Raw genomic sequence first — 27,369 nt, 5'->3', positions numbered from 1 at the left:
ACCTCAGTTCAAAATGCAGAAATCACCGGTCTTCTGTGTCCTTCGCGCTGGGAGTTGGAGACTGGAGCTCTTCCTATTGGGCCATCTTGCTCCGCCCATAAAGCAAGTTCTTAGAGACCCACCAAGAGACTTGGGCTCCACACAATAATAGGGGGAGACTGTAACACCCCGCTGACAGTATTAGACAGATCATTGAGACAGAAAATTAACAAAGATATTCAGGACCTAAACTCAGCTCTGGATCTAATGGACCTGATAGATACCTACAGAAGTCTCCACCCTAAAACAACAGAATATACATTCTTCTCATTGCCACACAGCACTTAACTCTAAAATTGATCACATAATTAGAAGTAAAACACTCCTTGGCAAATGCAAAAGAACTGAAATAATAACAACCCATCTCTCAGACCACAGCACAATCAAATTAGAACTCAAGATTAAGAAATTTACTCAAAACCACACAACTACATGGAAATTGAACAACCTGCTCCTGAATAACTCTTGGGTAAATAATGAAATTAAGGCAGAAATAAAGAAGTTCTTTGAAACTAATGAGAACAAAAATACAATATACCACAATCTCTAGGATGCAGCTAAAGCTGTGTTAAGAGAGAAATTTGTAGCACGAAATGCTCACATCAAAAAGCTAAAAAGATCTCAAGTTAACAACCTGAGATCACAACTAAGAGCAAACAAACCCCAAAGTTAGCAGAAGATGAGAAATAACCAGTATCAGAGCTGAACTGAAGGAGACAGAAACACGAAAACCCCTTCAAAAAAATCAACAAATCCAGGAGCTGGTTTTTTGAAAAAATTAATAAAAATAGACCATTAAGCTAGACTAATAAAGAAGAAAAGAGAGAATATTCAAATAAACATAACCAGAAATGATAAGGGGGATATCACCAGTGACCCCACAGAAATATAAACAACCATCAGAGAATACTATGAATGCATCTATGCACATAAGTTAGAAAATCCAGAAGAATTGGATAAATTCCTGAACACATACATCCTCCTAAGACTGAACCAGGAAGACAACGAATCCCTGAATAGACCAATAATAAGTTCTGAAACTGAGGCAGTAATAAACAGCCTACCAACCAAAAAAAAAGGAAAAAAAAGAAAAAAAGTCCAGGACCAGACAGATTCATAGCTGAATTCTCCTAGAGGTACAAAGAAGAGTGGGTGCCATTCTCACTTAAACTATTCCAAAAAGTTGAAAAGGAGGGACTCCTTCCTAACTCATTTTATGAGGCCAGCATCATCCTGATGCCAAAACCTGGCAGAGATACAACAAGAAAAGAAAACTTAAGGCTAATATCCTTGATGAACATTGATTAAAAAATCCTCAACAAAACAATGGCAAACTGAATCTGGCAGCACATCAAAAAGCTTATCCACCATGATCAAGTAGGTTTCATCCCCAGCATGCAAGGCTGATTCAACATACACAAATCAATAAATGTGATTCATCAAATAAATAGAACTAAAGACAAAAATCACACGATTATCTCAATAGATGCAGAAAAGACATTCAATAAAATTCAATATCCTTTCATGTTAAAAAATTCTCAATAAACTAGGTATTGAACATCCAAATAAGAGCCATATATGACAAACCCACAGACAATATCATGCTGAATTGGCAAAAGCTGGAAGCATTCCTCTTGAAAACTGGCACGAGAGAAGGATGTCCTCTCTCACCACTCCTATTCAACATAGTATTGGAAATCCCGGCCAGGACAATCAGGCAAGATAAATAAATAAAGGATATTCAAATAGGAAGAGAAAAAGTCAACCTATCTTTCTTTGTAGATGACATAATCCTATATCTGGAAAACCCTATCATCTTAGCCTAAAAGCTTCTTAAGCTGGTAAGCAACTTCAGCAAAGTCTCAGGATACAAAATCAACGTCCAAAAATTGCTAGTATTCCTATATACCAACAACAGACAAGCTGAGAACCAAATCATAAATGAACTTCCATTCACAATTGCCGCAAAAAGAATAAAATACCTAGAAATACAGCTTACAAGGGAAGCAAAGGACCTCTTCAAGGAGAACTACAAACCACTGATCAAAGAAATCAGTCGTGATACAAACAAATGGAAAAACATTCCGTGGTCACAGATAGGAAGAATCAATATTGTGAAAATGTCCATACTTCCCAAAGCAATTTATAGATTCAATGGTATTCCCATTAAACTGTCATTTACATTTTTCACAGAATTAGAAAACACTATTTTAAAATTCATATGGAATCAAAACAGAGCCTGAATAGTCAAGACAATCCTGAGCAAAAAGAACAAAGCTGGAGGCATCATGCTGCCAGACTTCAAACTACACTACAAGGCTACAGTAACCAAAACAGCATGATACTGGTACAAGAACAGACACATAGACCAATGAAACAGAATAAAGAACCTAGAAATAAGACTGCACTCTTATAACCATCTGATCTTCAACAAACCTGACAAAAAAAAGTAATGGCAAAAGGATTCCCTATTTAATAAATGGTGCTGGGATAACTGGCTAGCCATGTAAAAAAAATTGAAACTGGACCCACTCCTTACACCACATAAGAAAATCAACTCAAGATGGATTAAAGACTTAAATGTAAAACCCCAGAACTATAAAAACCCTATAAGAAAACCTAGGCAATACCATTCAGGACATAGGCATAGGTAAAGATTTCATGATGAACACTCCAAAAGCAATTGCAGCAAAAGCAAAAATTAAAAATGGTGTCTAATTAAGCTAAACAGCTTCTGCACAGCAAAAGAAACTATCATCAGAGTAAACAGACAACCTACATAAAATGGCTGTCTAGATCTAGGCATGTGACTTGTGAAAAGTTGAAGATTTTAAGAACAGCTTTATTGTTATTGGTGTTTTTCTCTTTCCTCTGGAAAGTTAAATGGCTCAAATAAAGAACAATCTCTGTCCCTTATCTCCCTGGTACCAGCTGTAATCTAGCATTGCCCATGCAGCAACCATCAGCATTTAAGCAGAAAGGAGGACATGTGATATTGACACGGTCAGAAAAACCTCTTTAACGTTGGGCACAGAATTGGAAGAGAATGTAAATGAGTTCTCTCAATGTCTATTAGTTACACATATACATGTACATAAAATGTGTAAGATTTAATTTTTGCATTCTGGGGAAAAACCTTGTAATACAAAGAAACAAAATTACTCAAACTTCAGTACACCCATTAATATTTTCCTTGCTGACAAACATATATAGAAGCTGTATATAACAGTCATATAGGGAAAAAAAGATGTAATGACATGTCTTTCATTATCTCATTTATAAAACTACTTGGATGAAATCTCCAAAAGTAATCGTTCAAACTCAAGGCTTTTTTTTTTTTTTTTTTTCCTGGAGATGGTTTTCCCTACTAATTGGTTTAAACATTTTCAGGTTAAATGAATGGATGGAGAAATGGAAAATAATATAACACTTGTTTGTGGATCAAAATTTGATTAATGATAGAAAGACCAGCATTGTTTTCACCGATGATTAAAGTGAACAAACCAAAGGAAAGCTTAAGTAATGTGTTTTTACATTAAATTGTGATGAAGTAGACCTATAATAAAATTAATGCTCTGAAACCTCAACTGGAAAAATAACATTATGAAACCTACTAATTTTTCAAAACTATATGAAAAACCTTTTATATATAATGCACATTAAATTCATGTGGATCAGAATGAGGTAAGGAAAACATTTCAATTATGAGGACTGGATTTCATCCCATTCTTGAGGATCTTCTTGTAAGCCTCATTCTGTTTGTTCAGACAGAAAGGCTTTTTCACATTTTTATCAAACCCGAATGTCTAGAAACAGGAATGTAGGCTTTCACAGTTCAGGAGGATTTGAAAAGAGAACTAGATAACAAACATCATGAATCGCAACCATTTTGGAAAGTGAGAAATAGGAGTTGACACCAAAACAGACCTTCCCCTGGCGTTTGATCTGTACCCAAGCAAATTTGGCCCACTCTGTGCCCTCTGCTTGGGCGCAATCATCTTTGTGTGCTGTTGTGGTCCAGATGTATTCCTCCAGGCTTATTGCCACCCCTTCACAAGTCCCCTGCCCACAACTCTTTTCCTTTTCTACTCTCCTTGTCATCACTCCTATTTTGATTCTTATCATTAAACCTTTCATGCATTATCCTAATAGAAAAAGCCATCTCAAACACTTCTCTTATATAGTACGTCTGGTGTGACAACCCGGAAAACGACTAACAGGTCATCACAAAGTCACATAGGAGATGTGGTTTGTCCACCGCTCCCACTGTGAGAGGGAAGGAAAAGCTTCCCCTGCTGGCCGACGCTGGAGAAACACTCAGCAGAACACAGGAAGGCTCAGTCAAATTCCAAGACAATAATTCCAGCAGTATGAGAATATCTAAATCGACTGTGAGATATCATACTTATGCATTAATAAAATCACTGAGATGGATCTATATGTATGAAAATGGATAAACCTCCAATACATATTGAGTGGAGGAAAATAGGTAATTTCAGAATAACAGTACAGGTTGGGCATTCCTAATCTGGAAATCCAAAATCCACAATGCTCCAAAATTTGAAATGTGTTGAGCATCTACATGATGATCAAAGGAAATTCTCACTGGAGCACTGTGGATTTCATATTTTTGAATTAGGGATACTCAACCAGTAGGTATAATGCAAATATTCCAAAATCTGAAACATTTCTGGTTTCAAGTATTTTGGGTAAGAGATATGCAACCTGTGTCTACTACAATGTGTCATGTGGACACAGGGCTCTGGTACAGAGCAGGCACTTACATATTTACTGAATCTTGAATAAATGAATTTATGAAAAAATATTCAGATACATTCACATAAAATAATGTTATATGTCTCAATGGATATATAAAGAGAAAACTATATATTATATATGTTAAATAGATATATATTTATATAGTAAATACATGTTAAAAATATATAATCATTTATATCTTATATATTACATGTAAAATATTATGTTATACTGTATATGTTATAAAATACCTAACATATTATTTATATTATATAAATACAAATAAAATAGTTATACTGTTTATATATTTTTAAAGTAATATATATATTATTTAAATATAAATAAATAAAGGAAATGATCTCATACCCAGTTTTTACTGGGAAAGTGGGAGAAGGCTGGGAGACTGGGGTGAGTTGTCAAAGAAAATTTAGTGTTATTTGTAATGTTTTCATTTTTTAAAAGGAAAACACGTGCAAGTATTACTTGTGAAATTAAAAATTAAAAAGTCTATGGCATCGTTCTCGCTAAGCTTTATGGATGTGTTGCCATGCGCAACAAAGAAAAATCTTAGAAAAGTCTTATAGTGGCTGTACATGGCAAATCATGGGTGGGCCTTAATGACACACTGCCTAGATTTCCAGTTACCAGAAAGCCAGCTGACTCTGTTTGGTTCCCCTCACCCCTTTCCTGCTCTTTCTTGACCTCTAAAATCGCAGGAGTTAACTCTCAGTTAAATGACAGTTGTACCTGACTTGGAGGGGCCCTGGGAGCAGAGGAAGGTGAGTAGCAACATTTCAGAGTAGCAAATTTCATTCCCCTTCCTCCCACACTGTGGCCCTATCTTTCTTCCACTGGCTGATGCTCCTGCTCTCCAGGCCTCTAGGAAACAGGCATCCATACTGTACTGAAGTACCCTGCCCAAGTGTGTCATTTATTACAGCTAAGAAAGGAGGTGACCAAGTAAAACACACTAAGGTAGAATGATGGCTATGCCTAGCTTAACTTTTTAAAGGTTATCTGCTTTACCCAAATGACACTATAACTCAGGCAATTTCAAGCTGAGGGGAAAAGAAGGATATTTTGGGCAGAGCACCCCCAGCTCCCACCATAAGCTTTTACTATTAGGCATTAGGGAAAGATGGAAAGAAGAAAGTGTTAAGGAGACACCGAACATTTGTTGTAGTGGAGTTGGGTGACTATCTTGCATTTGAACCTTTGGCAGGTTCAGACTGTTGACAGTGGATAACAAAGACGGAAGGGAATTGCTCTCCTTGGACACGTGAGCCACCACCTACGGCACTGTCATCTCCTGCTTCCCTGCACTTGGTGAAAAATGGGACCTTAAATGGTGTCAGTCTTCCATAAAAAAAACTATTCCATAAAAATGGCTAATTGAACACCGAAGCAATGAGTCTGGGGATAATGAGGTCCTGTGGGTTCTATTTGCTAATGGCAGGAATTGATTATTTCACACTGCACATGTAATTAAAGTGGAGAGGAGTAATGAGCAGTGAAGTTATAAAATGAGTATGATAATCAATTAGGTTTTTACTTCTGCTTAAAAAAAATTTTAGAAGAGCCCGTCTACTGTATATTGAAACTAACATAATCAGTTTAACAGACCTTGATGCGTTCAGAGAGAACAACAGACTGCCAAATCCTGCCTATCTCCTCATAGGACATTATCAAAACAATATCTTGCGCCTTGGTGAGAAAAATCACAAAAAAACCACATCAGGCAGAACATCACTTTTCCATTATGTCATACATACCAAATGCTTTCTGGTCCTGCTTATGTTTACAGAACAAAGTGGGTCAAAGGAATTTACTGAGATCATAAAGGGCAAGATAAATGCTGGAGCTCAGCACCCCAGTAGCTGCTAGACTTGATGGAATTAAAAATGGAAAATTAACCTATGACTCAGTAAATCAACCTTTTAGATAGTTCTGGACCACTAAGTGTGGCAGGATGTTCATTTAATTTAGTACAGACTAAGAACAGCACCGTGAGATTTACCAGATGTACTAGAAAAGCATGGTAAGAGGAAAGAGCTCGTATGTGCACCTGTGTGCCTTGTGTGTGTATGTGTGTGCTGTGTGGACTATGTGAGCTCTGTGGTGTTTGTACATGAAAGTACGTACACACACATATGTTTGCACAGCTGTGACTGAAGCAATTTAGAGTTACTCTGTGTTATTATATCTGAGTTAAGTGATGAGAACTGCAGGCTAATGGTTAAGAAATGTTCAATAGCTCTTTTTCTTGTCATATCAGTGGATTGTAAAATATTGCAATGACATATTTTACTGAGAGTTTTACTTTATTATGGGGAAAATGATTGAGCAACATGGGACTTGAAATATGAAATATTATACTATAGCCTTCTAAAAAGAATACGCTGGGTGTTAGCTTGTGATCACTAATATACATTTCTACTGAGAAAAAAGAAAAAGATGTCACGTATACATTCAAAATCCAGACAGTGCTTATACATCCGTTAGATAACTGTTTGCTAATAAGACCTGAAAAGGTGAGATAACTGTTCCATGACACTTCTCAGCATGACCACTGTCTGACACTCATTGAGTTTTTGTGGGTAAGGTCATTTGTATGCTGCAAAATGTACTCCGGTCATTCAAATGGTAAATACTTAACTTCTAGAGAAATAAAACTTCTAAAAAGAGATGTGTAAACACATCTCAGTGGCACAACTGGAGAAGAAAGCCCCATCATCCAAAAACTCAGAGTAGCCTTGAGTTGATGTTCATCATGCAGTGAAGATGGGAAAACTACAGTGTGAAATATCAATATCTCTTTGTTGTGTCTGTTAGCTTCACAAAAGCATTTGACACCATGCATGGATCTGAGCTATGGAAGCTACTAGGTCTGGCTGCATTGAGTTCATGAACACTCTTAGGCTAACCTGACTGCATGGCTGGTCAAGTTAGAGTGGGGGGTACTGAGACAGTAAATAGTATAAATAATACTTATATTTCAGCTTGTCAGCTTGAGGAAACTACATACAGGGTATTCCTGGGTATCTGAAAAACTTCCAATGGAATAGGCCACATTATTGATGAAAGTCTTTGTTATAAAACTTATTTCCAAAAATAACCATATACAAATGACTAGGCTCTAGGAACACACTCACAAGATATAGAGTTTATCATGTCATGGTTTTAGCCAGTACTAGGCATTGGCAATAAATATGAAGAATAAATAGGTAGATACAGTAGCACCAGGAGGACTGTACATGTAGCAACAAAATGTTCAAGGGTAATGCTGCATGGCAGGTTTTCCTACAGTGTTTTACAGAGCATAAGCATCCTATGACATGTTGACAGGTATTCTGAGGCAAAGGTTTGAGAAATGCTACATACTATAATAGCCCTGTCTCCCTCCTGGTTCCAAAACCTGGAATTCTGCCAGTCTAGGAAGGGATATGGATGAGGAACGAAGAGTAGAAACTTGCCATGTCTGGTGTTCATATGACATGAAGATCAACTCCCCCACATCCCACCCCTCTCCAAAAAAAGAGAAGCTGACTGGGCATGGTGGCTCATGCCTGTAATCCCAGCCCTTTGGGAGGCTGAGGTGACCTGAGGTCAGGAGTTTGAGACCAGCCTGGCCAACAGGGTGAAACCCTGTCTCTGATAAAAATACAAAAATAAGCCAGATGTGGTGGTGGGCGTCTGTAGTCCCAGCTACTTGGGAGGCTGAGACAAGAGAATCACTTGAACCCGGGGGGCAGAGGTTGCAGTGACCCGAGATTGCACCACTGCACTCCAACCTGGCTGACAGAGTGAGACTTCATCTTAAAAAAACAAACAGACAAATAAATAAATAAATAAGCCCTGCAGAGGTCATGCATGCTAATGAATCCACATAGACTTCCCTATTCCTCTTCTGGAGCAGTTTCTTAGAGACTAGCTATGAATCCCTTTTCCACAGCAACATCACAAAAGAAAAGGACAGGACGAGGGTTAAAGGTAAAAGACAGGATTCCAAGTTCAATTTGAATTTCAGATAATCAATGAATAATTTTTTGGTACAAGTGTGTCTCAAATATTGCAAGAGACCCACTTAGAGGAAAAAATAAATTTTTTTTTATCTGAAATTCAGATTGAACTGTCCTCTATTTTTGTTGAATAAATCTGGCAGCTCCAACTGCAGCACATAGCCTGTCTATCAGGGTCAGAACAGTGCCCAACACAACACACAATTCTCTGAGGCCCAAGATGTTTGGAGAAGGGACGGTTGTGGAATCTCCAAGAAACCTCTGCTCACTAAAATGAAGTAGAATAAGCAAAAGCTAAGAACTCAGCAGATTCACCGAAGCGCAGCTTCAGTCAGTGTTGCATAACTAGAAATTAGGGAATCAGAAAGTGAGGAGGGAAATCAGCCTGAACTGCAGTTAGAGCGGGTGCGGTGCTACGTCTGAGCAAAGCTTTCTGGCGGAGGGAGGTTAAAAGGCAGTGTAACGGGTGATGGAGGGCTTTTCAAGCAATGACTGAGGTTCTAACAAAAGACAAACTTCACATGTGCACAGTGGAGAAAGGCTTCTTGCTTCCAAGATGGACTCTTCGGTCACACTCATTCTCCCTCACACACATATACTGATTGTGATAAATATTGATAACATAATCACAAACACGAAAACCAGCTAAACCTGTCATAGGAGCAGAGTGGTAAATTCTGGTTTGGGCTGTCAGAGCAATTGATGGATGTTTTATAAAGATCATGTTTTTTTTTTGCTGCAAACAAAGGCAGAGTTCATCTATTGTGTTTCCAAAATACATTCCCTACTGAATGCACTGACAGAAACCATTTTCATCTTTGCTGGTATAAATCCCAGAAAATCAAATTTGAAAAATGAAGTGCTGATGGAATTCTCAAACTCCAGGGTGAAGGCAGATGCTGTTACTCAGTGTAATTATTGTCTCTCATCACAGGATGAAGTCTGATTACATTATGGTCAGAGGGAAGTAACAGTTAACATTTTCAGATAGGAGGTTTCAGCATTCTCAGCTCTGTTTGACCCAAATCAAACAGACCAGAAAAAGAATCTCCTTGATCTAATTCTATTGCTCTTGCTTTAGTGTCTGTATGTTACCTCTAGAGTGGGCTCTGAGGAGGCCTCTGAATAGTGATGACATATTTAGGAACTTAGAATTTAGGAGATACAACACCAATTTTATAAACATCCGACTAAGGAGTGACCCATATCTATGAAGCCACAAAACTGTTGCCACTATTTTAGGAACAGCCTTCAAGTCAGTGCCCCCATCCCTAGGAGAGCTGCTGCAGCTTCCGGAGCCAAATTGGGTTGTCAAGAGATGAGTATGTGAGGACCATACCAACTGCCCCCCTAAAAATGTGGGGAAAAATCTACTGGAGGAAGATAATTTCCAACCTCTTCCCAAGTCTTTCCGTGCATTACTTTGGTTCCAACTTCCACAGGATGCTGTGATTTCAATGAGGGTGGAATATTCCAGAAGCCAGCTGATCTCCTCCACCCCCTTCTACCACATCATCCAGGAAGAGTTCATTTCAAAGGGAATTCTCAGAAGCATATCATTAAAAACCCAATAAGAGACTAGATCTGCTGCACTTACCAGGCCTGTACCCTCAAGGATAATCAATCTTACCATGACTTTTATCCTGTCATCTTTGGCCACCCACAAAATGCAAGACCCTCCAGGCAACTGTCATCTCATATATTATTCTCTACTTCCTTGCCCCACCTCTGTCTCCTCCCACCCTTTCCTCCTTCCACTGCTAGCCTCCCTGAGAACCTGCCCCACTCTGCTCTCTGGAACCCTCACTCCACTGCAGTTTCACTCTCACACATGCTCCGTATTTTCATGGAATTTTCCTTCAGCCTCTTCCCTTCACTGACATCTCACTTTCCCTCAAGGACATTGCCTTCTCTGGAGCCCTATCAAGTGGAGGATGTTTATTCTAAGGGGCCAGACGCAGTGTTGGCCTTCTTCTGGCTCCCAGATACCATTTCAGAATCAAAAACTATCCCTCCTTTGAGATTTGTACTGTTCAGTCCCACTACCCACTCTCTCCAATGATGTAACTTAAGGGTGCCCTATGTATATTGGTTCAAAGAGTGAAAAAATCATCCAGTGCCCCCAGCTGACCTGGGCTCCTAGCTCACAGTTTTCCTACCCACCTCATTTCCTCTCAGTATCTTGAATGACTGCAGCACCCACAAAGGAACTCCATTTAACAACTCTAGCCTCAAAATTCCTTAATCTCCATTGATCTGTGTGACCATTTCTGTCTCTACTGCTTCACCTCCTACTCGTCCGTCTGTTACAGTGAGCTTTCTGCCTGCCCCTCCACTCTCTGAGACTGCTTTGGCAAAGGTCACAGATCACTTTCCACCCAGATCCAACAGATTCTTTGAAGTTCTCATCTTACTTGACCACTCAGCTTTGTCCAGTACTGTGAACCGCATCCATCTCCCTGAAACTCAACCTCTAGTTTGGCTTCTGAGGTCTTGCTCTCTTGCCCAGCTCTCTTTTGCCTTTCACGGTTCTCCTTTGCTGGATCTTCTGCCTCAGCCTCCTCTGTCAATACTGGGGCTCCTTAATAAGCATTACGCCTTTGGTCCTCTTTTCCTCTTTTCCTGGCTAGCCCTCTCCTTAAGAAATGAAACTATAACTGAGGCAATTTCAAGCCTTGGACCCCCTTATCTGCTCTCATGGCTACAACAGTCAATTATCCATTCATTTCTCTAATTAAGCCTTTGCTTTGAGCGCTAAAGCTATACATTCGCTTGCATAGACATTCCCATCTCGTGCTCATTATTAACATATGCACAATTTAACAAATCAACCCTCCCTCCAAACCTACTTTTCTTGGAAATTGGCACTATAGCCACTCAGAAACCTGAGTGTAATCCTAGGTTATTCATCTTACTCCCATTCTAATCGGTTCTCTTTGCTATGTATCTCAAATGCTTGTCTCATCTTTTCAGTCCCTACCGTGGCTGGCCTGGTCAAGGTCCTTATAATTACGTAGCTTGACTGCTGTTACAACGTCCTGTCTACCTTCCCTCCCGTATCCAATTCACTCTGCACATTGCTGTCAGTGCTCTTTCTGTAACAGATATAGGGCCATGCAACTTTTCTGTCAAAAAGCCAGAACGGCTCCCCACTGCCAAGAAAACAAATTTCTAAATTCAAAGGCATGGCTTTTAAGCATCTCATGAACTGGTCTCTCTTTAGCTTTGCTTCTTGCTAAACACCATCTTATCCACACAAGCTCTACAATCCAACCCAACCAAATGCTTTTGCAACATCACAGACCCTCTGTGTGTCCTACACCTCCGCACATTTGCTTGAGAAGTTCCCTAGGCCTCAGTGCTCTCTTCTTTACTTCTCTCCCCTATTAGTTCTGCCATATATATATATGTAATATATATATATATGATTACTCTGCCATATATATGTAATATATAATCATATATATATATATATATATATATATATATATAAGATTGCTCTTTGAAGATATTGTTCAACTACTACCTCTTCCAGACAGGTTTTCCTAAACCTATCTGGGAATAGTTGGCATCTGTTTTCCATGTCCCAGGGCACCCTGTACATCTGTGTACCATAGGTGCTCTTTGAGATTGTGAGCTACTTAACACAGGTACTAGGTCTCATTTACCTTCTAATCTCCAACGTCTCATACAGTGTCTGGTACCTAGCTTCAATTCAATGAATTTTTATTAAATGAATGAATAGGAGCCACTGCTCCTTTAGTTAAGGACAGTTCTTTATGCTTCCCAGCGCTCCTGTAGTAGAATGTCTTATGTTCTGCACCTCATTTAGAATAACACAGTACTTCATGTGTTTCACAGAGTAAATACAGGATTGGCGAAAGAATAATGTTTTATTTCCAAAGTTTGGGCAACGCTGTGTGTGTGTGTGTGTGTGTGTGTGTGTGTGTGTGTGAAAGAGAGAGAGAAACAGAGAGAGAGTGAGAAAGAGAGGGACCTTCTGTTCTTTGACAGGGCTGTGCTCTTGGCATCCAAAGTAGATATGAAGCATATATTTTGTCATGAAAACCATGTTAAAATAGTGATTAGATTACATAATTTCTATGCTTATTCAACCTTATGGGCCATATTACTATAGAGTTACATTGTGGGCTTTAAAGTTACATAATTCAGCTAAATTAGGGACTACGCTGGTATCTTAGAAATCCTGGAAATCTTACTGGCTGTGCTAGATACTGTGATGTGCCATCCAGACACCCCTTCAAGAATAAAGGACGTATTCCTCCAGCTGTGGGGAGCATGTTACAGGAAAGTCCTCGCTGTCAAGCCTATCCGGGGATTTTCTCAGTTGGAAAAAAAAACTACCTCATTTAAAGCTATGCTCCTTACAGGGGCAGGACTATATCCCATGACTGACTATCATGAGGGTGGAAAGGCCCTGTCCCCTTGCCATAGCTTAGGACAACTCTGAAAGGCCTACCCAGCTCCAGAGCCCCTTGTTAGGTCAACTGAAGCCGTTGTCAGCTGGCAAAGTGACAATACAGCTCATCTTCTCCATCCTCTAAGTCCTGCTCCTGTCCTCTCACGTCCACAGGTGTTGTCCCCAGGGGCACTCCCTAATAAGCATCCAGCTCAGACTTTGCTCCCTGGGGAATCCAACCTACTTATATACGGGGAAATGCAACCTGAGCTCAAAATAATCCCCTGGCAATTTTGGGGATGCAATGTTCAATAAAATGAAAATTATCTGTGTTCTGACACAGGCTTAGTATTTATAATCTTTTATCCTAGAGCCAAAAGATAGGATTCCCATGCCCAGAACAATAGTTAACTTTTCTGTTGCCTACAAGTAAATCACTTTGGGCAATTTGTCTTCTCTGATTGTTTGGTTAGGGTTCTTTTACCAGGCCTGAGATGAGTGCCCTCTCCCCAGAAATTTTTTACTTATTTTATTTTTCAGACAAGGCCTCACTTTGTTGCCCAGGCTAGAGTACAGTGGCATGATCTCAGCTTACTGCAACCTCTGCCTCCAGGGCTCAAGTGATCCTCCCACCTCAGCCTCCCAAGTGGCTGGGACTATAGGCATGCACCACCATGCCTTGGCCTCCAAAAGTGCTAGGGTTATGGGCAAGAGCTACCGTACCTGGCCCCCAGAAGTGTTTGAAGGTATCCCTCCTATTTGAAGAATTCATTTTCATGAGTAGGCAATACTCATCCTAGTTTATAGACATAACTGAAAATAAATAGAGCCTTTTAGCTGGGTGTGGTGGCTTACACTTGTAATCCCAGCACTTTGGGAGGCCGAGGCAGATGGATCACCTGAAGCCAGGAGTTCAGGACCAGCCTGGCCAAAGTGGCAAAACCCCATCTCTATTAAAAATATAAAAATTAGCTGGGCATGGTGTTGGGCACCTATAATCCTAGCTACTCGGGCAGGAGAATCCCTTGAACCTGGTAGGCAGAGGTTGCAGTGAGCTGAGATGGTGCCATTGCACTCCAGCCTGGGTGACACAGAGAGACTCCATCTCAATAAATAAATAAATAAATAAAGCCTTTTTCCCCAACCTCAGGGCAAACTGAGAAAAATGGGCATATGATTCCCCCTACAACTAGATGGGAAAATGGAAATGTTGGTCTGGATTCTACCCATTTTTCTCTTGGTGACTCTAGAACAACACTCATTTGTATTGTTGAAAATAAACAAACAAGCAAATAACACAATACAAGCAACTCTTTTTCCCTTTCAGATTCATTCCACTTAGCTATCTCTTCCTTTACCCTCTACTCGTCACTGATCTTGGCAGACCTCCCTTCTAGTCATTTCCCTGCTGCCACTGGCTACTTGGATACGAGTCATGGGCTTCCTCTATATTTCCATCCCAGCTGTCACCTTGGGGAATTTTAATATCCATGGGGAATAGGTATGCATTTTACCAAGCTTACTTTCTGTCTCTTTGATACCTCTAGTTTGAGTCCTCTACAAACTTAGAATCTGTGGTTTTTGTTCTGATCACACCCTTTTCTCCAAAGAGTGGAGAATTGATGACTGAATGGAATACTGTTTTGCAGAAACCCTCAACTATCCAGGCCCTTTTCTTCTGCATTTATTACACTGAAAGACAGTTCCATCTACCTGTTTATCTCTCCCACCAGATTAAAAACTCCTGAGGTGCTCATAGATGGTGACTTGAAGTTGAAGACCTTAATGGGATCACAAAGACTACTAGATAAAACAAATATTCACACCAGAAAGCAGAGATCTGTGCACTCGCTCACTCTCATGTGTGCATTCTCTCTCTCTCTCTCTCTGCCGCCCCTCCTGCCCCACAACCCCTTCTTTGTCAGGTATCATTTGTTCATTTCATCTAATCTATATACCCTTCAAATGGGCAGGGTACAAAGATGCATTTCTCTGATGTAGTACCTGGAATAAACCTTGATAACTGTTTGGTCAGTACTGTGCTCTGCAGAAGTGGCAATTGGCAACAGAGCTACAGAGAAGTCAATGGTCCATTTACTGATTGCTTCTTTAATTGCATTTATGAGGAAACACAAAGATGAAAGTGTGGTCAGTTCCAAAAGAGAGGATGACAGGGATCATGGGAGATTTGAAGAGCAGAGGTAGACATTTGTGCCTAAGGTCTGCAACAAAGCAAGCTGGAGAGAACCTTAGAAACAATGTGATTTTTATTCTATTTCTCTGGTTGCTTTATGAGTGAGTTTTGCCTCTATCAACTTCTCCTTGAGCTTTTCTTTTAAATCTATTAGAGGATTGGGTATATTAAGCCTTTACAAAAAGTAGTTTGTAAGTAGTTTGTAAAGGCTTAATATAGTAGTTTTGGTGTTGAGAGCAACTCTTTGAGCAACAGTAAAACAAACTCAAGGAACTGACTCAAGGTTTGAGGCAGCAGCCTAGGGAAGCACCAGATCCCCTGTTCTTTTTCTGTCTATAGCTGCATAATTAGCATCTAAGTGCCAGGAGTACTGAGAAACCTGGGAAGAGAGAGAAGCAGAGCCCTCCTTTATGCCATGAAGAACTGCAGTGGGCTCCCTCCACTCTATATCCCTATGTTCCTCTCCTCTTCTTTGTTTCTAATTACTCCCACCCTGGTCTACTACATTTCCTAAACCATTTACTTGCTCTCCAGGCACCTCATTTCCAATATACTCCAAAGAGTTCTTTAAAAAAATACTTCCCCAGAGCACAACTATCACCATAGCCCCTTCCACTTTGGTGGTTCTCTTACAACCAAATGAAAAAAAAAAAGTCCCCTGGTTTGGCATTCAAAGATTTCCATAACATGACTCCACTTATTCAATAGAGAAAAGTAATAAATTAAAACAATATGAAAGCATACAAAGTTAAAAGAAGTTCCCATCTATTCCCTTACTCCCTCTCCCTAAGACAACCATTCTAGCAATTTCCCACTTATTTTTCTAGCCTTATTTCTTCTGATTTCCTGCACACCTCCAAAGCTCTGGCTAAACAAATACTCCTGTCAACTCTACACGGGTTTCCTTGTGTCCCTGCTCCCAAGACTTTGCTCATATTATTATTTTCTTAACTTTTTAGTTGTAAATTGACAAATTATCATTGCATATATTTATAAGGTAAAGTGATGCCATGATTTATGAATTTAATGTGGAATAATTAAATAACACTAATTAATATATCCATCACTTCAAATACTTATCTTTTTTTGTGGTCAGAATATTTGAAATTTATTCTGTCAGCAATTTTGAAATGTGCATTACTTATTACATTCACTATGCAGTACAATATATCTCAACGTAAAAGATGACATTTCTCCCATCTAGTTGAGGCTTTGTACCCTTTGACCATCATCTCCTCATCCCCTCCTCCCAGGTTTTGGTAACCACTATTCTACTCTCTGCTTCTTTGAGTTCGATTGTTTTAGATTCCATGTATAAGTGAGACCATGTGGTATTGTCTCTCCGTGCTTGGCTTATTTCAATTAGTATAATGTTCCCCAATTCCATCCATATTGTCACAAACGGCAAAAAGTCTTTCCTTTTAAAGGTTGAATAGTAGTGCATTGTGTATATGTACCACATTTTCTTTATCCATTCATCTGTTGATGGACATTTAGGTTAATTCCATCACTTGGCTACTGTAAATAATGGTGAAGTGAACATGGGAAAGCAGACATCTCTTTGATGTCTCGATTTCAAATCTGTTGGATACATATTGATTTCAAATCCAGAAGTGGGATGACTGGATCATACAGTAATTCTACTTCTAGTTTTTCTAGGAACCTCCATATAGGTTTCCACAATGACTGTATTAATTTACATTTTCACCAACAGTGTGCAAGGGTTCTCTTTTCTCCACATCCTCCCTAACACTTGTCATCTTTTGTCTTTTTGATAATAGCTATTCTGACAGGTGTGAGGTGGTATTTTATTGTGGTTTTTAATTTGCATTTCACTAATAATTGGTGATATCAAACATTTTTTCATATATCTGTTCATAAACTGGAAGAATTAATATTGTTAAAATGTCCATGCTACTGAAGTGATCTATAGATTCAATGTATTCCCTATCAGAATTCCAAAATAATTTTTCATTGCAACAGAAAAAACAAATTCTAAATTTCATATGGAACCACAAAAACCCCTGAATATCCAAAGCTATCATGAGTAAAAAGAACAAAGAGCATGGTCCTCACATACAAATAGACTCATCGACCAGTGGAACAGAATTGGGAGCTCAGAAATGAATCACACATGGAGACTCAACTGATTTTTGACAAAGATGCCAAGAATACACAATGAGAAAGAGAGAATCTTCAGTAAGTGGTGTTGGGAAAACTATTTATATGCAGAAGAACAAAACTTCTTCTGTATGCTTATCTCACACCATATGCAGAAATCAACTCAAAATGGACTAAAGAGTTAAACTTACCTGAAACTGAAAAATTACTGGAAGAAAATATAGGGGAAAAACTACATGACACTTATCTGGGCAATAATTTTTTAGATTTGGTCCCCCAAATTGTAGGCAACAAAGGCAAAATCAGATATATGGGGTTACATCAAAGTAAAAAGCTTCTGCAGAACAAATCAAACAACAGAGTGCAGAGGCAACCTATGAATTGGGAGAAAATATTGTAAGCCATACATCTGATCAGGGATTAACATCAGAAATAGATAAGATATGTATAAAGAACTCAACTAACTCTATAGAAAGAAAACCAATAATTCAGTTTAAAAATGGGTGACTTGGCTGGGCGCAGTGGCTCACGCCTATAATCCCAACACTTTGGGAGGCCGAGGCGGGTGGATCATGAGGTCAGGAGATTGAGACTATTCTGGATAACATGGTGAAACCCCATCTCTACTAAAAAATACAAAAAATTAGTCAAGTGTGGTGGCAGGTGCCTCTAGTCCCAGCTACTCGGGAGGCTGAGGCAGGAGAATAGGGTGAACCTAGGAGACGGAGCTTGCAGTGAGCCGAGATCGCGCCACTGCACCCCAGCCTGGGCAACCAAGCGAGACTCTGTCTCAAAAAAAAAAAAAGGGTAACCTGATAGACATTTCTCTTAAGAAGACATACAAATGTTCACATTATTCTTTAAGACTAAATGTTATGAAATGTTCTTTCTTCCATTCACCTTTGAATGTCCAAATTCTGCCCATCCTTTGAGATTTAACTTTCATGTCACCTGCTCTGTAATGCTTTTCTCAATCTACTTATTAAATCCTCTCCTACTCCTTTGAATTCACACAGTGTTTCTTCCAATTCCTGCTTAGAGGACTTGATATTTCAGTCTCTGCTCTTTGGGTAGAAAGCCAGCCTCCACTGTTTAAATGTAAGCTCCCCAAATCACCACGGCATTGCCTACAACATGCACCCTGGGCCTTTCTATGCACACAGCAGGGACTCAACAAATTCTCACGGAGTAGGGGATAAGGGTCTGGAGCCTCCAGGCTACAGCTTTGGCTTTCATTTCACCTTTTAGAATGCCAATGGCATCATCTGCGATGAGTGGGTTCTGTTGGCATCTCAAAGAGTTAAAGGAGGTGGTGAGTCATCAGGGCTCTCAGAACACTGACTGGTTCCAGGTGACTATTTAGAACAGGCAGTCAGAAAACTAAAACAGAAAGAAATTTTTAAAAAACTCCAACCCTTAAACTCCTCCTATTTTAAAGCGAACAATACAACTCTTTGCAAACTATGGAGCGGAACAATCCCTCTCATTATTTCAATGAAACCAAAACAGACATTTAAACTCCAAAACAACAACAAAAAGCCCTAAAGCCCCTAACCTTCCTTGGCCATGTCAGGCTGCTTGCGCAATGACTGCAGGGCTCTCTAGGGACCCATGAATTCGGTTTCATTTTCTAATTTGAAGGGGGTTATTTTCAGCATGAAGTGGTAAAGTGGAGGTGAATGGCAGATGGGAGAGGGTTGTCAAAGGGGAGACAGTTTCCCAACAGTTTCAGAGATGGTCAGATTTACTTACTTTCTGCATTAGAGGCAGCCCTGGGAACAGTTAATAGAAACCGTTAACACTGACATAAGGCAGAAACACTTTCAAAACAACATACTTATTAATTTTTTTACATTTGGTTTAGTTTATACAAGCTTCTTATATATAAAACAATGGAATAATAAAGACTGATCAGCTCCTAGAATCTTAAATATTGTAATGAACTATCCCATTACCTGTTGCTTTGCCACCTTGATTCATCCACAACAATTTTCATCCTATGTGTAGTTTTGCCAAAAAAAAAAAAAATCCCCAATCAATCCCTCCCCCAAATGGTGAGATCATTATCATTCCATTTGTAAGCCTACCTCTGTTTAAAGTTATTGGTAGAACTATATCCAAGGACAGCGAAAACAACTCAAAAACCCTTTCAAATAGAAGGCTCTTCTCCAAAACTTTAACCTCATTTGTATTAGGACTTTACAAAAAATTTCCATTCTTTTTTCAGTGATTTTCTATTCAAGTAAACTTTATTCATTCTCCAAACAAAACTCTAGTCTGTCTCAATAGCAATATCAAGGGAGGAAAAGAGTTACTGAAAGTCTTGACTATAATTATAAGGAAGGAGAGTGATTATAAGATGCTGTGGGGAAGAAGAATTATGAGAAGGGAGATGGTGTGGGCAAGAAGACATAGAAATAGAAAAGGCCTGGCACACAACAAGGGGCTGGGCAGTGATATCTGAGACCATTTATGCGTGGGTACAATAGTGTGTGTCTTCGGAAAAGGCCAGTAAACAGAGGTCCCCTTCTATCATAAGCCATGAGGTTCTAACATGAGTACCGATTTTATTTCAGCAGAGATGCCAATCCCATGCTCTCTATAACCAACAATGTCAGTTGGGGAAATTGTGGGGCCAGGGAAGGCACTCACTGTTCCTTGTCTGCATGAAAAGCCTCACCAGCCACCCAGACACCTGGGGGCCAATCCTCACCCTTAACCCCCAACATCCAACCTGCCACGTGTCCCTGTCTGCTCGACCTCATAAACGCTTCTGATGCCCCTGCCTCTCTCTTATCATCTCTGTCCTTTGGCCTGGACTGCTGCCATAGCCTCCTAACTGGTCATGCAGTCTTAGTGTCCTCTGTCAGTCCTTTCTGCCCATGTCAATCAACCTGTTTTCCCAGCCTTTCACCCCCCAGATCCTAACCACACCTGGCTTTTGTACTTCCTAAAATGCTCCTTTCCACCACAATGGCCTGGAAAGCTATCCATGCCATTGATCCTCTCTGCTTGCAACATTCCTTCTAGCCACATTTCTACCTTCACCGCACTTTTGGGATTTTTCTGGTCTTAACTGGAGGCTGGGTTCCTGGTATGTGCTTTCTCAGTAACACAGACGTGTACTTCTGTAATCGGTTGTTCAGTGGCTCTCTTCCCTGTCAATCTGTACACGCTGAGGTCAGAGGTTGTATTTGTCCATGTATGTTTTCCTCTGTAATATGGAATAAAACAAGAACTTATAGGATAAAGATTAAATGAGTTAATCCAGGAAGAGAACTTAGAATAGTACCTGATGTATATAAGGACTGTGTAAGCTGTGGCCATAATAATACTAATTAGCACTATGCCTAAAACAAAGGATGTGCTCTATAAATGTTTGTTGAATGAAAGAGGAATGAATAAATGAATAAATCATTGAATTCAGCAATCCAGATGGCCCCCTTTTCCCAACCAGCAAAGATGTATAGAAAACTATCACAGGGAGGAATTATGGATCTTCATTGTCTACTGCCATCATGATAAACGGTAAAAACAGCATGCTTGGTTTCCTGGGATTTTGAGTTCATTCTATTGTGTTGCTGAAAAAATATTCAAAGCAAGGAGATATGGAATTAAGAGATAAAGATTTGTAATGTTACAAAATATATTTCCACGCTTCTCAATCTTGTCTTAACTAAAATATGTGCTTCTTAGTGAGCACCATACTGCTTAATTATTCCCAGGCTGAATCCTTCAGAAAACCATGCGTGTCAGGTAGTCCATCCCAACACATGTGTATCCAAAAAATTTCAACTTATGTTGTCAAAAAGGGAAGGGCTTTACCCATTTGTTCTAGGACATTCCATAGGTCTGGTTCCTCAATGTCTTTAAGGGAAAGGCATCAGTCACCTGAGTGCACATCATGCTCTGCTGGCCTAATAGAAACATATGCAAATGAACTTCGGCTCCCAGCACAGTCTGTAGCAGCAGGACACTGACACAGCTTTCAAAAGCTGGAAACAGGAAAGGTGCCTCTGAGTTGGCCCAACCCCACCAAATGCTATTATCTGACACATTTTTATTAATTTATTGTCATTTAAGGATGTGGTAATATTATTATCATCATTATTATTTTTGAGACAGAGCCTCACTCTGTCGCCCAGGCAGGAGTGCAGTGGCCTGATCTTGGCTCACTGCAACCTCCAGTTCCTGGGTTCAAGCCATTCTCTTGCCTCAGCCTTCTGAGTAGCTGGGACTACAGGCACACGCCACCATGCCTGGCTAATATTTTGTATTTTTTAGTAGAGATGGGGGTTTCACCATATTGGCCAGGCTGGTGTTGAGCTTCTGACCTCATGATCTGCCTGCCTTGGCCTCCCAAAATGTTGGGATTACAGGCGTGAGCCACCGTGCCCAGCCCAGTAATATTTTTAGATCGTTTTCCTGCAGATAGTTCATCTGAATTTAGGAATAAACACTGCATCGTCATCATATCAGCAATATTGGATCTTATTTGTTCCCTTTCTCTAAAGTTAACTTTTTTACTGTTACCCTGAACCCATCTATTCTACCACTGAATTCTGTGAAAATTCATACTTGGTTCCTCTCAGTTCAGTCATCAGTTTGGGCAACTGGTATTTAATTTAAGATAATTGATAGTTATAAAAAATAATTATAACAAATAAATTGTGTGAGCCTTCGTCCCGATACATTTAAAACTAAAGGGTGCTACATCGAAATCCGTTACAGACAATGAGAAATATTGGAAATTTAGTCAACTGACCTGTTTTCTTGTGGAGCAAACTGGATCTGTTCCCCAAAATGCTGAAGTCCTGGGCCTGTGAGGGAGCTGAGGATAGTCGCATCCTTTGACCTTCTGGGCTTCCCAGGGGGAAGGGTGGGCTCTGGGAGTGTCTGAATTCACGTCTATCCATGCCAGCTAAGTGGAGAGCCTCCTGAGCTTTCTTCTTTTCTTTTTTTAACATGTTGACCAGGATATCTGAAACTTGACTTAAGGATTGAATGACTGATGCTAGCTTATAGTAATCAAAACACAAATGTCCTAAGTGTCATTAATGTCCCTAACATTTGCTATTTATCATGTGGTAAAGACTGACTGAAGGAAGGCTTCAACTTCCTGAAGCCCTATATATAGTTACGGACAATTTAGGGGACATTCTTTCAATATAGCACCATTATATGAAAAATTAGCAAACCCAAGGTCTTTAAAATGTTCTGAGTGTAAACCAGGTACGTCTTCACAATCTCATGAAAGCACTTATAAAAAGTCAAATGAAGGCTGAATAGTAGTAGACAATAGGCTATGTATACATCTTCCCAGATAAAAGATGAATTTACTTACATAGCCTATGTATACGTATCAGCCCCCTGGCTGAGCACGCACCTGCTCAGGAGGCAGCAGAAGAGCTGAGCGGGAGAATGGCGAAACCCACCCAGCTGGCAGATCAGCCGTCTTCATCCTGGTAGCCAGTGCAGTGACAAAGATGCAGCCAGAGCGCCCCAAGCTCAACATATGCTTATGTAGAGTACATTTAGATGGGGGCTTTTTAAGCCACTAATGTTTGGTCTCAAATGGAACTGAAAAGCAGCAAATTATTAGCATAGACATATCATTTTAAAATGCACCTTTTGTGGGCCATTGAGATATGCCAGGACCATTGATGATAAAGGATAAAACCACTCCCCTCTACCCCACTTTACTGTTCATTCTGGGTTCAAGATGCCTAGAACTCTAAGAGATTTTTGTCCAATCCACTAAACGGAAAGACTATAACCCCTATTGAGAATCTCAGAACTCTAACTGCATATGGGGTAAGATGAATTCAATGCCTTTGCATCGCTAGAGAAGACTCATTAAAATGGGAGTCTAAATGTGGTCTGGTGTGGGAGAGAGAGAGCACTGCTACTTAGAAAGGGGGAGAGGTATCCAGATGATATTTATTCTTGGACAAGCAGCACGAAGTCATATGACCTTCACCTTCCTCCTCAGCTTTAACTCCCAGTTGGTGATTTCTGGAAGCATAATCAGTTTTGCTCTCTCTGATGTGGCTTCCATTCCTTGCCCCAAAACAACAGGTACTTACCAAAAATGCTCACAGCTTCTTAGTGTCTAAGAATTAACACGACAGAGAAGAACAGGGCTCTGCCCCAACATGCTGCTCCTCTTTGTATGGAACTGATTACCAATGTCATCATACACTTCCATTGGTTCACACACTGTGATGGCAATATCCACTGACTCGCTCATTCAGTGATATTTGTTGCAGCTTGTGCTATAGATGCCAGGCCCTGTTCTAGGCATCGGTATAGAGCAATGACAAGGCAGACTAGTTTCTTGCTCTCATGAGGCAGACATCCTACTGAGGAAAGAGGTCTCACACATGCATGCATGCACACACACACACACACACAATGTCAGAATGCCAGATACCTAATGTGAAGAAGGTCAAGGGTGACTGGGCAGCTGCTCTATATTGGGTGCTACAAAAGGCCTAAGAGTGACCTTTAAGGTAAGATCTGAGCCATAAGAAAAACCAGCCAGAGGAATGACATCTATGCAGAGGAGATGATGAAATCCCTAAAGAGAAACAGGCCCGGCAGTGGCTCGCAATGCTGCAGTCCTGTGATCCCACATCCTGCAATGCACAGGACAGCTCCTGAGATGAAGAATTATCCAGCCACAAATGTTGATAGTGCCAAGGCTGAGGAACCTCGTGTTAGAAGAACAACAAGAAAGTAACTGTGACTGAAACCTAGCACATGTGGGACGAGGCATGAGAAATGCGGTCCGTGGGGGAGGGGGTGGGGTGGGCGGGGCAAGATCCCCCAGGCCCTTGTAAACCAGCGCAAGGACTTTGGTTTCATTCTCAGTATCATGGGAAGCCCCTTGGAGATTTGAATCAGAATAATGATGCGTTCTGACGTACAATTCATAAAGATCACAATACGAATCTATCTTCTGTGCTGCCTTCCTTCTTCTCACCTTTCCCCTGTCTTCTTGTCCTCCCCATTTCCATTTATGGGAATGGCCTTTGTGCCAAGCACTTTGCTGGGTCATGAATCCCCCTGTCATGTATTTTGTGAAGGGGTGTGTGAACTTTATTCAAGCTGAGGATGTCACCGACAGGACATCATTTTCACTCTCTTTCCAAGAAGATCTGATGTTGTTCGCAGTCATTTGGGGTGCATTACTGTCTTTCATAAACTCAATTATAAACACTTTTTTTATTTCCTGGAAGCCATATCTTTCCCATTTGTTGTGTCACAGTCTTAGCCTTCTGCGTTCTACAAAGAAAGATATGAAAACATCCACCAACCCGACTCTGAGGAACTATGAGATTTCAGGAGGCTTTCTTGGTTGTTGGTCTTTGATAAGCACAGCTTTGAGAGGATTAAATCTTAGCTGCTATTATTCTTTCTTCTGAGCTTACTCATTGTCTTCATAGTCATAACTCCAATTACATCACACTCTGCAGTGCTCAAAGCATTTAAGGGCTTTTCTCAGCAGGTCTTATGGTCCTGCTCCTGAAGAGTAGAAAGCAACGTCACTGAGTAGGTACAGAGCTAATAAACGAAGAGCTAGGATTTCAATCCAGGTATGAATTGAAGTACAGTATTCTTTCCACTCTGACTCCCATACACCATCATTTTGAATAAGAGTCTCAGATGGAGGGAGCCCTGTTTGAATTGCTGACTGTCAGTAAAGCTGCTAGGGTAGCCTCACATGAACAGCGATGCCTGGATTCACCACAGTGAAGGAGGGGAGGTGATGGATATCTCTCTTTCACTCTCTTTTTAAAATAAACATACAGGAACAAGCTTGGACTGTTCTCTCTCTGTCATATCTCATTTCATCCCTCCTATATGCACAGATATTCACAAGCCCAGAAAGGGATTAAGAAGTTGGTAGGAGTATTTAAAGGAGAAGATCCTAGACTAGGATCAAGGCCAGGAAAAGAAACAGAGCTCATGCTGGGGCTGGGGCCAGGACTGAGGTCCAGGCTGAGACCATGCCTGGAGATGGATGGTGTAAGAGGAAGGAAAAGGAATGCGAGGGTGACAACACCGTGGGCAGCACTGACGGACGAAGGCTTGTGTGTGCGTGCCGGGGGGATTCTCAGCTGAACCTACTGTTCCCTGGCCAGCTAAAACTCACTTGAATCTGACACGCAGGGTCTGCTAATACCCAAGAAAAATTAAAGACCGAACTTAGTCAGGCAACATGCCTACCTCCCATTTAGTTTGTTCTTACCTCTTTATTACTGGGTTTCCTTTATGTAGACTATTTTCATGCATTTTGCATAAATAGCTGAAGCTAAAGTATCTTTTAGTAATTTTAAAAAATGAACAAAAATATCTGTTTATAAAGAACTGACCGAAAGGATTTCTTGTGCATGTTTAAATTCTGCAAACGTAATGAAAATGTCAAATCTTTTTACAAGAAGCTTGAAAGATAAAATAAGAAACAATACTGAAGAAATATCTGGGAAGCCCGAGGTCCACCCAGCCCCACAGGGCTCCTTAGAAGTAACCACTTTGTCTACAACTGGAGGCAACACATGCTCCCATGGGCTACTACCACTTTCAGCACCCAAGATACACTGCCTCCTGGAGCCAATAAGAATTCTATCTTATTTGGTACTGATCAGTTTAGCTAAAAAAAAGAATTCTATCTTGAACACTCATCTATACTCACTTCCAAATTTGAGAACATTTGTAAGTGGAACTCAAAGCAGTAGATCTGGCTTTTAAATAAAAAGTTACATTTAAATCAATCTCTGCTCTTCATAAGCTAAATACCATTTGTCATTTTTCAGCCATCATTTGAGTTTCACCCACGCACCAGCCACAAATTCTGGGCCATGGTGAGGCCGTGGTCAGCCTGGTGTCCGGTCAGCTCGCTAAAGATAACCAGCTAACTTACTGGCTCAGGGCTAAAACAAAAAGAACACAACAGAGGAGCCAAAAATATGTATTTTAAAAAATTAATGTTAAAAGATGGTGTAAAAAGGCTCATACTTTGAAATAAACTGAAATGTTCCCTGCAAGAGTAACTATATCAGGATAAAAACAAACGCATATTCTTCTTTTATAGAAACTCTTTTTCACTAGTTGAAATACTTTGAAGGGACCTTTGACTTCTCAATGGAAAGAAGCAACATGAAATGGAAGCTGGGTGGGGAGCTCAGCCACGTGGCTCAGGAAAGACAGCTGTTTACACCTTTCAAACCAGGAGAGAGGAAGTTTCTTCATGACTTCAGAAAGGATACTGATTTCATTATCTCTCTGTTTTAGAATATCTCGTAGCTTTCTATATTCTTCCTCTTTTAATGGTTCTTGACAGTCTTGGTCTTTGCTTTCAGAGGAGACTGTATTGGAGACTGTATTGTTTCCAAAGATCTTCTTGTCGTTCAATAGTTTCTGCAAGATAAAATAAGAGCTTAGTATCCATATCTCTAGTCCAAATTTCTTTGTTTCTTTGACTCTTTTTCCTTTAACAATTCCCTGCACACATCAGGCATGTGTGACCTGCATGATGCAGGCGTGTTGTCTTTGTGATGCAGTTGCTTTTTTGGCTTGGCATGTTTTCTCCCTTCTACCTGCCTTCTTTCCCTCTTCCTTCCTCATCCCACCTCTCCCCTATCTTATCTCTTCTTCCCTAAATTGGGAAATGCCTGCTCAACATTATCTCCTCTTGGACTCCTTTCCCTTTCTCTATACATCATTCCACTTAATTCACACTTTTATTCTAGTACTTATCATGTATTGTGATTATTCTTTACAACATCTGTCATCCCCATGACTTGCTTATTAAA

General features: G+C 40.2%; 1 protein-coding gene across 3 annotated transcripts in view; it reads right to left on the bottom strand.

Annotated features, from left to right (window-relative positions):
* KIF6 (kinesin family member 6) overlaps nucleotides 1–27,369 on the bottom strand; it is a 386,472-nt gene that overhangs the window by 167,698 nt on the left and 191,405 nt on the right. For all 3 annotated transcript variants that reach the window (XM_011944312.1, XM_011944316.1, XM_011944305.1), the window contains exons 12-13: nucleotides 26,824–26,974; nucleotides 22,317–22,532 (exon numbers count right to left, since the gene is read on the bottom strand). In XM_011944312.1, the coding sequence (XP_011799702.1) occupies nucleotides 22,317–22,532; nucleotides 26,824–26,974 (367 nt within the window). The remainder of the gene's footprint in view (nucleotides 1–22,316; nucleotides 22,533–26,823; nucleotides 26,975–27,369) is intronic.

Source organism: Colobus angolensis, unplaced genomic scaffold, assembly GCF_000951035.1.
Source record: "Colobus angolensis palliatus isolate OR3802 unplaced genomic scaffold, Cang.pa_1.0 Scaffold105, whole genome shotgun sequence".
NCBI classification, from domain to species: Eukaryota; Metazoa; Chordata; class Mammalia; order Primates; family Cercopithecidae; genus Colobus; species Colobus angolensis.
This window is presented reverse-complemented; position numbering and strand designations above follow the sequence as displayed.